A 13,294-nucleotide genomic window follows, 5' to 3' on the forward strand; every position below is an offset into this window, starting at 1 on the left:
CGTGTTGTCTTTACCACCTCCCTCTGGGGGGCGCCAGAGAATTCCAAACGCTGAGATCACCGACCGAAGGACAGAGCCTTCCGCGGTTCTACGGGAAATGAGTGGGTGCGGTTGCGCGCTGGAGCTCTTGTCATTGGATGGGCTGGTGGGCGTGTGATCTCACCATATTTACTGAGAGCAACAAGTGTGGGCTTCCAAGTGAGGGCGGAAGTCCCGCCCCCGGACCACTAGAGCCTGGCTGTGCGTAGAGGTGGCCCCACGTGGTCTGGGAGGACCTAGGGACGTGCAGCTGCGGCAGGCTCTGCGGGACTCGGGGCTGAGGGGTGGGGAGAGGGGGAACCTAGCTGAAGGTAGCTAGGTGGCTCTAGGGACTGTCTCCGAATTCCATTTTGGGGGTTCGGGAACCCCTCTGCCTGTCGTCCCCAAGTCCCGCCCAGGCCCCGCAATTCAGACCGCCTGAGTCCCTCGGACCCACAAAGTTCCCCGGGATTCCCCAGTGCCCTTCTGGGTCCCGCAGGACCCCCTCCCCCGCCCCCAGCCTCGTGGGAGGGGCCTAGTTCAAGCGTCTCATTTCTCCAGACCCACCAGGATCCTGATTCCCCTCCCCGGGCTTTCTGTGTAAACGCCAGGCACTGTGGACACAGGCTAAAAAATAAAGATCGGGCGCGCTGGAGGAGCTGGGGGGTGGGTGCGTGCAGCGGCAATCATGAACCTGTAATGGGGGGGGTCAGGAGAGGCCTCCTGCAGACGCTAACTCTTCAGGGGGGGGCCGGTGCCATGCAGGCGCCCCCAGGCTGGGGGTCCCCTCCTCAGCGCCCTGGGAGCTGCCCAGCCCCCCATCTCTACGCCCTTCAGTCTTCCGATGTCCCCCCAGCCTCCCTGCATCTCTTGAGGCCCCGCACCTGAGGCTGGAAGGTCCCCAGGGTGCAGGAGGTAGACTGAGGCAGGGTGCCCAGATTAGCCGCCAAGAAGCTCTGCTGGGCTCTGGGGACACAGCGTGACGGGCTCGGCCTCCTTGTCCGCAGAAGGTGCTGGCCGTGGCCTCACGGGGCTTGGGTTCAAATGCGGCCTCTGTGACAGCCTGCATGCATCGCAGGACCATAGGTTTAGAGCCGGAAGGACCTTAGGGGTCCTCCAGTCTACCACCCCCATTTTACAAATGGGGAAACTGAGGCTCGGAGAGGTACGAGGGCCACACGGTATGAGACCTGATTTGAAGATGGTCTTCCTGACTCCCAAGTTCCACTTAACTTCCCTAGGCCTCAGTTTCCCCCTCTGTAAAATGAGGAGGTTGGACTCGACCAGATGACCTCTGGGGCACCTTTTCATCGTAAAAGCCAAATTCTGACCTCGCAATTTCCTAGCTGTGTGACCTTGGGCAAGTCCCTCCTCCAGCATGGAGCAAAAACACATGGAAGGGATCGAGCTCGGAAGACCAGGGGGAGCATGGGGAGTGGTGGCGGGCTCTGCGTTCCGACCGCCCCGGAGGCGGGGCCTCGGCTTCCCAACCTCCTTCCGCGTGTCCGGGTCTGGGCCTGGGTCCCCCACGTGTGTGCATCTGTGCTTGCGCGCGCGTGTGGCCGGCGCGTAATTTGCAGACGCTCCCCGGCCGGCGTGGCCGGAGAGAACGTCCGGTGCAGTGGCCTGCGCGGCGGCCGCCCCATCCCGGTGCGCACCATGCCGGACTCTTGTCGAGATGCCCAGCCCGACCTCTACCGCGACACGTGGGTGCGCTACCTGGGTGAGCGCGCCGCTGGGGGCCGGCCCGGGCCGGGCGGGGGTCGTGGGAGGGGCCGGAGGGGCGCCCCGCCCGCCAGCCCACCGGGCGATCGAGCTTAGCCCGGGGAGCCCTGCGGCGCCGGGAATGCGGACTGGGAGGCAGGGCACCGGCCCGGGCTGCTGGTGACCTTGGACTAGTCACTGCCCCCCTCTCTGCGGCCGGTGACCTCTAGGTCTGACATTCCTCCACCGCTGACATTGGCGGTTGGACATCCCGAGGTCCGTCTGCGCTCTGACATTCCCTGTTCTAAGGTCCCTTGTGTGACCTAAGGTCTCTCCAGTTCTCAGGTTCTGTGCCCCAGGGTCTCTCCCATTCTGAGGTTCTGCGCCCCAGGGTCTCCCGTTCTGAGGTTCTGTGTCCCAGGATCTCTCTGGTTCTGGGGTGCTGTGCCCCAGGGTTTCTCCGGTTCTGGGGTTCTGTGCCCCAGGGTCTCCCATTCTGAGGTTCTGTGTCCCAGGATCTCTCCGGTTCTGGGGTTCTGTGCCCCAGGGTCTCCTGTTCTGAGGTTCTGTGCCCCAGGGTCTTCCGTTCTGAGGTTCTGTGCCCCAGAGTCTCTCCGGTTCTGGGGTTCTGTGCCCCAGGGTCTCTCTGGTTCTGGGGTTCTGTGCCCCAGGGTCTCTCTGGTTCTGGGGTTCTGTGCCCCAGGGTCTCCCGTTCTGAGGTTCTGTGCCCCAGGGTCTCTCCGGTTCTGGGGTTCTGTGTCCCAGGGTCTCTCCCAGCGCTGACATTCCATGGCCTAATCCTTTCCTGTTCTCACTTTTCTGTGCATTGTTTATTATGCCTCTCCAGTCGCCAAATTGCGGCAGCCGGGGTGGGGGTAGGGGGGGGCACTTAACCTTCTGAGTCCAAGCCGGGAGGCAGTGGGGACCCTGCCTTTCCTAAATGGAAGTCCCCCCAGCCCCCTTACCCCCGCCCCAGCTTGGTACAGTTGGGCAGACAACTCGAGGGGGCCGGGGCTGGAGCCGAGAGTGAGTGGAGGACTGGGGTGGGGGAGGGGACTCCCGTTAGGAGGGGTATGGTGAATCAGGCCAGGGCTCAAAGTAAGGGTCAGGAACAGGTTTGGCTGGTGACCAGGGACGCCCCCCCCTCGCAAAAGAAACAAAGCCACCAGCCGGGTCACCCCAGGAGGAGGTGCCCCCCCCAGTTAGTGGCAGAGCTCAGACTTGGGGGCTCCTTTCCCTGACACCCATCTCCCCTTTTGGAAGGACACAGGGGAGGAGTCACCTGGGCCTGCTCTCCCCAGCCCCCTCCCCCCCCCCATCGCATTCGAGGCAGAGCCTGGAGCAGGGGCTCTGAACCTGGGGCATATGGCTTTGGGTTTTTAATTTTTAACAACTGTGTTTCAGAATGAGTGGCTTCCTTTGGAATCCTGTATGTTTTATTTTATTATTTTTATTTTAAGGCAATTGGGGTTCAGTGACTTGCCCAGGGTCACACAGCTGGTATCAGGTCTGAGGCCTGATTTGAACTCAGGTCCTCCTGATTTCAGGGCCGGTGCTCTATCCACTGTGCCACCTCTCTGCCCCTGCATTTTATTTTATGCATTTAAAGACGTTCTGAGAAGTGGCCCAGAGACTTCTCCAGACCACCGAAGGGGTTTGCCCAGAGCGTGGGGGGTTCTGGGAGCCCCCCTTCTCTAGGTCCCCAAGCTGCAGATGGAGGGGAGGGAGACACAGGTCTCCCCCAGTCTTTTCACCACTTTTTGCCAAGCCAGGCTTCTTCCTCCATGACTTTTGACCTCATTCTGTTCTTTCTTCCTGCTCCCTCCAACCTTTTGCCTATTTCTGCCCCTTCTCAAAGAGGATTGGATAGAGTGGAGTCAGGAAGACCTGAGTTCAAATCCAGCCTCAGACATTTACTAGGTGCGTGACCTTGGGCAAGTCCCTTTGCTCTGTTTGCCTCAGTTTCCTCATCTGTAAAATGAGCTGGAGAAGGAAATAGTAAACCACTCCAGGATCTTTGCCAAGAAAGCCCCAAGTCAGCTCATGAACAAAGCCTCTGTCCCTTCCAGGTTATGCCAATGAAGTGGGAGAGGCCTTCAGATCGATTGTGCCCACTTCCATGGTGTGGCTGAGTTACGGGGTGGCCAGCTCCTATGTGGTGGCCGATGCTGTGGACAAGGGCAAGAAGACCGGAGCTGTGAGTACAGGGACAGTTTGCTCCACGTGGTACCACCCATTTTCACCCCACCCCATCCTCACACGTGGTACAGTTTTTGTGGACACTTCTCCCGCCAACCACGTACTCCCTGCTCCTGGGGACTGCGTTATTCCTTCCTCACTGCCCTGGGAGTGTCCCTCTTAGTGATGCTGGTGGACCCTCGCCCCTTTTAGCCCTACAGCCCCTGCCCAGAGGGGGCCCCCTCACATGCTCCGGCAGCTTTCCTGTTTGGTTCTCCCCACAGGCCCTGAGCCCAGAGTCGGGCAGGACCACCAAGATAGCGGTGGCCGTGGTCGATACATTTGTCTGGCAGGCGCTGGCTTCTGTGGCCATCCCGGGCTTCACCATCAACCGTCTGTGCGCCACTTCTCTCTATGTCCTCAGCAGAGCCACCAGCTGGCCTCTGGCTGCCTGCAAGTGGACGACCACAGCCCTGGGGCTGATGGCCATACCTGTCATCATTCACCCCATCGACAGGTGCTCATAGGGCCCTCACCCAGGGGTGGCACTGCTGGGAATCACTGGGCTTCTTCCCACCATCTTTAGAGATCTGCTTGGCCTGTGCTCAGTGCCGAGCGTCGGAATCCCAGCCAGGAGAGGAGTGGAGCCTGGCCGGCCGGTCCACCTCTGAGTGGAGGGGTGTCACCCATGAGAGCAGGGCCAGTGTGGCACAGGGAGGGTCCAGGGAGGAGGCAGGTGAGGCACGGTGGCCAGGCGCTGAGCGTTACAGTCCCAGCCAGGAGGAGGAGGTTTATAGGGAGCCACTGAAGGTGGTCAGGTAGGGGCATCCCATGGTCAGATCTGTGCTTGAGGAAAATCTGGGAGCAGCGTGGGGGATAGACTGGGGTAGAGGGACAGGAGGCAGGGAGATGCATGGCTGATGCAGCCATGTGGGGAGGGGATGGGTACAGAGAAGGGATGGATGTGGGAGTGGGATGGAGGAGGACATGAGCAGAAGGGTTGGGTAAGTGGGTTGAGGAAGAAGGAAGGGTCCAGGATGCTCTACGGCTACAGACCTGGGAATCGGGAGGGATGTTTGGAAGAAGGGAGGATGGGGGGTGTTCGGTTTGAGACCTAGTGAGTTTCAGCTATCTGTGGGATGTCCACTTAGAAACGTCCAATGGGCAGCTGGTGGGGCAGGACAGAGGCCCAGGGGAGACACTGAGGCTGGATGGAAACCTGGGTATATCTGAGTCGTCTGCGAAACCCACAGGAGCTGCTGAGGTGACCAGCGCAGCTCAAAGGAAAGGACCAGCAGGCTTAGCGTAGGATGGAGCTTTGGGAACCGTTTGCGGCTGGTGGTCCCTGTAGGGACGATGAGCCGGCAGAGGAGACTGAGGAGGAGCAGGCAGAGAGGCCGGAGAAGAGCGGGGAGAAAGCCAAGTGCCCCAGACTCCAAGGAGGCGTGGGTGGTCAGAGGCAGCCCAGAGTCTGAGAAGGATAATGATGAAGAAAAAACCATCAGACCTGCCAGGGAAGAGATGGCTGTGGAGAGGACAATTTCTGTGCAGTCATGCGGTTTGCAAGTCAGACTGCAAGAGTTGAGGAGTGACGGGGAGGAGAGGAGGGGGAGGCAGCGAATTTGTGTGAGAAAGGGAGCTGAGATACAGAATGATGGCGGCAGGGCTTGGACGTCTGGTGTGGCTAAGGATGAGGGGGACCTGAGCGTGGCTGAAGGCACTAGGGAAGGAACCAGTGTGTGTGTGTGTGTGTGTGTGTATGTATGAGTGTGTGTATATATGTGTGAGTGTGTGTATGAGTGTGTATGTGTGCATGTGTGTGGATATATGTGTGTCTATGTATATGTGTGTGAGTGTGCGTGTATGTGGATATATGTGTGTATGTGTGTGAGTGTGTATGTCTATGCATGAATGTGTGTATGTATGTGAGTATGTGTATGTAAGTGTGTGTGTATGTGTATATGTATGTATATGTATGAGTGTGTTTATATGTGTGTGTATGAGTGTGTATATGTGCATGTGTGTGGATATGTGTGTGTATGTATATGTGTGTGGGTGTATGTGGATATATGTGTGTATATGTGTGGTGTGTATGTATGTATATGCATGAGTGTGTGTATGTATGTGTGTGTGAGTGTGTGTGTGTGTGTATGTGTGTGTGTTTGCTACACGCCAGTTCTGATGACCACTGGCTTCTCTTACGGACATTTCCAGCTCAGTAACTCAGCAGAGTGGTAGCTTTTTGGTTCCCAGGCTTCCTGGAGGAGGAAGGCGCTACTCACTGCTGTGTGCGTTGGGCAGACCTCCTTGGGTTTATCTCCGAGCATTGTGGTTTAAGATAAAGTCTGGAGAGGGGCCAGAGGAGGGCAGCCAGGGGGAGGAGGGCCTTGCGTTTCATGGTGTAGGAGGTTTGGGTGAATGAATAGGCCGAGTTAGCCAGGAGAAGGCTTAGAAGAGACACGAGGGATGGTCACTTGGAAGAAGGATGGGCACGGCTCTGCATGGCCCCAGAGAGCAGAACTAGGAACCGTGGGTGCGTGTGGCAAAGAAGCCGATTTAGGCTCGACGTCAGGACGAATTTCCTAATGCTTTCCAAGTGGAAGGTGCTGCCTCTTGGAATGAGGCACCTAGGGGCGTCTGACTCTCCATGACCCCATTTGGGGTTTTCTCGGCAGAGATACTGGAGTGGTTTGCCATTTCCTTCTCCAGCTTGTTTTGCAGATGAGGAAACTGAGGCAAGAAGGGTCACACAGCTACCAAGTGTCTGAGGCCGGATTGAACTCGGGTCTTCCTGACTCCAAGTTGGGAGCTCTATGCCTTAGGGCGCCACCTAGCAGCCCAGCTGGGTAGTGCAGTGGATAGAATCATGAAACTTGAGTTCGGTTCCAAATTCTGCTTCAGATACCCAGTGGCTGTGGGACTCTGGGTGAGCCTGGGCCTCAGTTTCCTCCTCTGTAAAATGGGGAGGTTGGATTTTTTTTCCCCACCCAAAGCGACCTGTAAGGAGGCTGGCCGCACAGCACTGGCCGTCCCAAGCCCTGCCTCTGTGTCTCTCCACAGGTCAGTGGATTTCCTGATGGACTCCAGCCTCCGCAAACTCTACCCTTCTCATGAGAAGCCCAGCTCTTCTTGATGCCTCCAGCCCTGCCTTGGGCCCAGCTTTGCCCGCATGCCAACTGATGTCCCATCCTCCTGGGAACCTCCAAAGTGGGGGCCTGGGGACCTGAAATCGTTGGAGCTCAGATCATTTGGTCCAACCCCTCATTCAGTAGAGGAGGAGACTGATGGCCAGAGTGGAGGGAAGCACATTCCCTAGGTTTTACTGTGAAGTCAGTGGTCAAGCCAGTTCCTGGGACTGCTGGGTTGTGGTTTCTCCCCCCCCCCCAACTAACACTGTGTAAGAAGCATCACCCTCCCCCCACCACACCCTGCCCCATTTCTTTAGCATTTATGAAGTGCTTTCCCCCGAAACAACTCTGAGGGGACTTAGCGGCCAGTGTTATTAGCCCCATTTCATGGATGAGGAAACAGGCTCAGGGAGGGAAGATTTGCCCAGAGTTGCTCAGGGAGAATTTGGGGAGCGTGCAATGCCGGTCAGATCGGGTGGTGGTCTCTCTGGAAGCCGGGAGGGAGGGAAGCCCAGGATACTGTGACCTAATCGTGGAGAGCTGGGAAGACCCCTCCCTCCCGCGGCTCTGTCCTGGGGGAGGCTGCCCAGAGGAGGGCCCGGGGAGTGGCCATGCAGGACTCGGGGTGGCCGCCTTCTCAAGGTGCTCAATAAACACCATCCACGTCCGGCAGAATTCGCCTCTTCTGTTCATGGGAGTGGGTGGGCAGGCCAGCTTTCTTGTTCCCTCACCCTTCGAATCTACCCTATGGAGCACTGGGCAGGGCAGATGCCCGAGGGCCCCACCCAGAGATCCCTCACCTCTGGCTGCCTGAAAGTTCACCGTTATCTGTGTGAGTATAGCAGGTCAGCTGGAGAGCCGTTAGCACAGGGAATGTCCGAGAAGGAAAGGTCAGGACGCGAAAGGTCCTGGAGACTGATCTTAGACTCTGACTAGACAGGGACCCTTACCCTGCCATCCGGGACCTTTTGTTTTTTACTATTTTGACTTTGCCAGGATAATTGCTTTTTTGGTAATCTTGTGTATTTCAAGTTTTATTATGCAGATTATTCTTTTAAATTTTATTGTAATTTCAAGCCATTGTTCTGAGAAAGGTTCTGTTGGCTTCACCTGGGGCCGGAGGGATTTGGGTCAGAAGCCGGGGACTGGAGCCCTCCAGGCTCAGCCAAAGCCAGCCGGGGAAGTGCCCTGGCTCCGGTGGGACCCCCAGATGTTGTGGGGTGCTCTCTGACTGGGGGAGCTTCTGCCTAAGATGGGTTTGGGATGGGCAGGGTGATGGGGACAATCCTGACTACAGGATTTGAGGAGCCCAGAAACTTCTGGAAAGGGGACAGTGACCCGAAGCTGGCTGGGAGCCAGGGCAGCCTGTCACGTGTTATAGGGAGGGCATATAAGCTGGCAGACCTCAGAGGGATTTTCAGTTTATTCAAAGAAAGGAAAGGAAGAGGAACTGGGTGGCTCAGTGGATAGAGCCCTGGGCTTGGAGTCAGGAAGACTCATCTCCCTGAGTTCAAATCTGGCCTCAGACACTTGCTAGCTATGTGACCCTGAGCAAGTCACTTAACTCTGTCTGCTTCAGTTTCCTTATCTGTCAAATGAGCTGGAGAAGGAAATGGCAAACCCCCTCCAGTGTCTCTGCCAAGAAAGCCCCAAGTGGGGTCAGGGAGAGTTAGGCATGACTGAACATCATCGTGGTCTCAGCCCTGACAGCCCTGTTCTAAGGCTCTCCCAGCTCTGGCATTCTATATTAATCACTTAGATTTTTGATATGCTTGCTGCCTGACAAACCCTTTCCGATTCTGTGTCTTCTGACCCTTATGACTGCCCCCTGATAGGGAGACAGCAGGGGTTATTGTCTCTGTTTTTCGGATGAGAAAACTGAGTCCTAGACAAAGGGAAATGACTCACCCAAGGTCACACAGTGAATTATTAGATGAAATGGAACTGGAAGGACCCCAGGTCCCTTGAATCCCAGCCCCTTCCACCTTTGCCTCCAGCCCCACCTCTGGCTGGGGTAGTAGCAGGTGTAGGGAGATTGGAAGCAGCCCTTGCCCAGGGTGGGGGAATGATTCAGCAGGCTATAAAGTCTGGCCCCACTGGGGCACTGTAATGTGGCCATGTTCCTCCCTGGGGCTGAGAGCAAGGCCTGGGGGCAGCTACTGATGGCCTTTTGCTGGTGCCCTGCCTTGGAGGGTGAGTGAAATCTCCTTGGTCCTCCCTCCAATGGCTTGCATTTATCTCTGCCCACTTCTCACCCTCTGGGTGAGTGGGGAAGCCCACAGCAGCCCGTGGGCATGGAGGGGCCTTCATCTGGGTTTGGGGGGAGGGGCTGGCCCAGGCCCTGAGCATGAGGGAGGGAAGGAGGAAGCTCTCTCAGTCTCCTGCTTATGTGCCCCTTCCGTCTCCCTCCCAGCTGGAGGAAAGCTCGGCAGACAGTGCTGAGGTCGAGACTTTGTGAGCTATCAGGGCTCTTAGAGTCCAGGAGGGTTCTGTAGGTGGGGAATGAGGCTCTGGATGCAGTCTGTCAGAACGTAGCCTGTCAAGACTCGGGGCTCTTAGACCATACAGGAATCCCTAAGGTGGAAGGGTAGATTCTTAGAGAATGCAACCGAGACCCCCATTTGGGAAAACCCTTAGAACATCGAAGGAAGAATGTTGGAGTTGGGAAGTCCATGCAGGACCAAGGGTTTGGGGTCTGTTAAAAGGATCGGCCAAGAGTCTCTGCAGTATTCCCCAGTCATTCAATAATGTGGACCTGGGGTTTTGGCCTGCCTGAGGAGGGTCCCCGTACCTTGGAGAACTTGGAGTCCAAAGACAGAGGCCTTCCTGCTGGTTGGGGGGTGGGATCCTTGGAAAGATGGGACACGGACATGCGTACGAACATGGACACAGAGACGGACACATGGACGCACAGAGATACACACACGGACACACAGAAACACACACACAGGGTTGTCCAACCCAATCACTGGAGAGCAGATGGGGGTTCTTAACCTGGACTCCATGGATTCCAGGGAGTTTGTGAACGTGGGTGAGAGGAAATGACCAGCTTTCTTTTCATTGACCTCTAACTGAAATGGAGGGCCTTCTTCAATTATTTAAAAATGTGGTTCCCCAGACTGCCCAAAGGGACTAAAAAAGGGTTAAGAGCCCCTGCTTTCATGCCCCCTCCTTCCTGGGGGGGTGAGGTAGGGGGAGAAATTGCCTTTTAAGAGCATGTGGGCAAGGCTCTACTGAACCCTCCAGGCTCCATCCATAATGGAACACTCACTAGGCCAGTGGAGAGCCTGGGGTGAGGCGGGTGGTGTCTATGGCCTTGTGGGCAGAACTGCCCACCTTGGGCTGGGTCCTGTGAAAGCTGCCGCCTTGCCTCCTCACCCCACCCATCCAAGGGCAGTTGGCTTCCCAGCCTACTGCTTGGGCTCCGGGGGACCATCAGGGCAGCAGAGGTTCCAAAGGCCTGGTCTTTGTTTTCCCCAAGTCAGCTCCAGCTTCCTGGCCGACGATACCCTCCTCCAGGAGTACAACAGCACAGACGTTCTCCTGGCCTTGAAGAAGTCAGCCTCGCTGGATGGCTGATACCTGTGCCTGGGCAGCTGCGGGAAGGGGCGCAGCTGCCCAGGCACAGGTATTGGCCTGATTGTGTCGTCTTTGCTAGCCCGCTGAAGGCTTGTGGCTTCTCCCAGCTGGTAAGCCCGGGCTGCACGGCAGAGATGATCTGTTGGGTGGTAGGGTGTTTAGGGGGAGTTGAGGCGGCCAACCTGCCATCTCCCCCAAAATGAGTCTTGTGGGTGCTCTCGGGTGACCTCCCCTGACCCAGAACCTTGTCCACTGAGTCCATGGACTCCTCAAAATCTTATGGTTTGGTACCCAAATAGATGAGGGCTGCTGGGTTGTGTTTCTTTCTTTTTTTTTTTTTTTTGTCTTTCATGCTCAAAGAGGACCATGACATCAGGGAGCTGATGCTATGACCTGCAAGTGAATTGGATTTAAGTGAGGGAGGGCTGTGCAAAGACACCAGCCTCATTGGATCTGGGTCCAGTGGCCAGCTGTGGATCAGAATAACTGGAGATGGCCCAGGATGCAGTGGGGACCTTGGCCCTTTCAAGCTAAGGTTCTTAACAAGTCTCAGTTTGAGGCAAATCCTATTCAGCGATTAAGGCTAGGTGAGAAATGAAGCAAAGAATGGCCTCTTAAAAAATTAATTAATTAAAAAAAATAGATCTGGGAGGGGAAGACCCTCAGGGTTTCTGGCCAAAACAGAAACAATTGTTATTTACATTTGGGGCCCAAACAATGACCAAGGAACCTATCAAGGAGAGCGTGAGTAATCTGGGTTTAAGGCTGGTCTTTAAGAGAAAAGGAGAAAAAAGGGTTTCAGATTAAAAATGTACATTCCCTTTGGGCAGAGCACCCCTGATTGGCTCAGAATGAATGTAAATAACAACTGTTATCGACCTGAAAAGGCTAAGGTCCCCCGCTGAATCCTGGGCCTTCTCCACTTGTCCTGATCCATATCTGGTTACTGGATGTAGGTGGCTCAGGAGGTGAAAGTGAGGCTGGTGACTTTGCACAGCCTCCCTCACTTAAACCCAATTCAGATGAGGGCAACAATTTCAGAGAAAGCTGAAATCAATATGGGCCATGGTGGACACTCAGAATGTCCTGCTACCTGGAAATAACTTTGTTTTCCTTGGATGTGGCTTCAGGAAGACCCGAGTTCAACCTCTGTTAAATCATTTTCAATCGTGTCCAACTCTCCATGACCCCATTTGAGGTTTTCTTGGCAAAGGTATTGGAGGGGTTTGCCATTTCCTTCCCCAGCTCATTTTGCAGAGGAGGAAACTGAGGCAAACAGGGTGAAGTGACTTGTCCAGGGTAAGCAGCTAGTAGGAAGAAAAATAGCATGTACATAGATAAGGGAGAGAGAATACTCACTAGGAACATGAGTGAAAGCTTTATGGAGGAGGCGGCAATTAAGCTGAACCTTGAATGAATGAAACCAGGGATTCCAAGGTATGGTGGTAAGGAAAGAGTATGTACCACGCATGAAGGACGGAACTGGAATGTTGCGTAAAAGAAATGGCAGAGGCCAGCTTGGCCAGACTTTAGAGCAGGTTGGGTAAGAAGAAAGGCCGCGAGTATTTATTAAGGGCCTGCTGTTAGGGGTGTAATATAAAAAGGGGACAAGTGAGAGCCAGATGGTGAAAGACTTTAATGCCTGGCTGAAAAATGGGTATTTTATTCCAGAGATAATAGGGAACCACTGGAAACACACACACACACACACACACACACACAGTTTTATTTATACACATATATCTATATATTTTGAGAAGGAATAGGGTGATCAGACCTGTGATTTGGGGATACTCGTTTTTGGGGAAGATGGATTGGGGAGGGAGACTGATTAGGGGGCTGCCCCAATAGTCACCCAAAAGTGAGAGGTGATGAGGGGTCTGGATAGGATGGTGCCCCCTGAGTGAAGAGCAAGGGGTCGTAGAGATAGAAACACACAATTGGCCGACTGATTGGATCCCAGGGGTGAGTCCGAATGAGGTCAAGAGCCTGGGTGACTGGGAGGGTCCACAGAAATGAAAAGCCTCCATTGGAGGCCACTGACCAGAAGAACTAGGGATGTTTAGATGAGGCTGTTTTCGAGTGTTTGAAGGGCAGTCATGGGGAGGAGGGATTAGCCTTGTTTTGTTCCCAGAAGGCAGAACCTTCTGGGGTGGGAGAGCCTAGGAAGTTGTACAAAAGCAGATGGAGGCTTGATGTCCAGAAAAACCTCTTAATGAAGCATCCTCTGCAGGCAGTGAATTCTTTATCACTGGAGGCTGTTAAACTAGGAGTAGGATGACCACTTGCTGAAGATCTTATAAGAAGGGGTTCCTATCTAAATCTGGATTGCACTAGATGGGCTGAGGTCCCAACTCAGATCTTGGGGTTCTATGAAGTCAAAGGCCCTGAATTGGGGGCACACAACTTGGTTTCCCAATCTGGGATAAAGCTGCTTGTTCTTTTTTTTTTTCCCTTTTTTTCTTTTAAGGCAATTGGGGTTAAGTGACTTGCCCAGGGTCATACAGCTAGTAAGTGTCAAGTGTTTGGTCTGAGGCCAGATTTGAACTCGGGTCCTCCTGACTTTAGGGCTGGTGCGCTATCCACTGTGCCACCTAGCTGCCCAAAGCTGCTTGTTCTTAAGAGGTCTTAGGTGTGGGTGTTTGAGCCTGTGTGTATGTATAAGATCATGTCAAGTTGTATTATCT

The 13,294-nt window shown here is 55.0% G+C and overlaps 1 protein-coding gene across 1 annotated transcript; it reads left to right on the top strand.

Moving 5' to 3' along the window:
• Window positions 1-1,446: 1,446 nt before the first annotated feature.
• On the top strand, window positions 1,447-7,703 carry MTFP1 (mitochondrial fission process 1). The gene is made up of 4 exons (XM_020996713.2): window positions 1,447-1,741; window positions 3,792-3,919; window positions 4,185-4,417; window positions 6,961-7,703. Exons 1-4 carry the CDS (start codon window positions 1,447-1,449, stop codon window positions 7,031-7,033), a joined length of 729 nt encoding a protein of 242 aa, XP_020852372.1. The 3' UTR covers window positions 7,034-7,703.
• Window positions 7,704-13,294: the final 5,591 nt, after the last annotated feature.

Source organism: Phascolarctos cinereus, unplaced genomic scaffold (assembly GCF_003287225.1).
Source record: "Phascolarctos cinereus isolate Bilbo 61053 unplaced genomic scaffold, phaCin_HiC Scaffold_4;HRSCAF=312, whole genome shotgun sequence".
In the NCBI taxonomy this organism is placed as follows: domain Eukaryota; kingdom Metazoa; phylum Chordata; class Mammalia; order Diprotodontia; family Phascolarctidae; genus Phascolarctos; species Phascolarctos cinereus.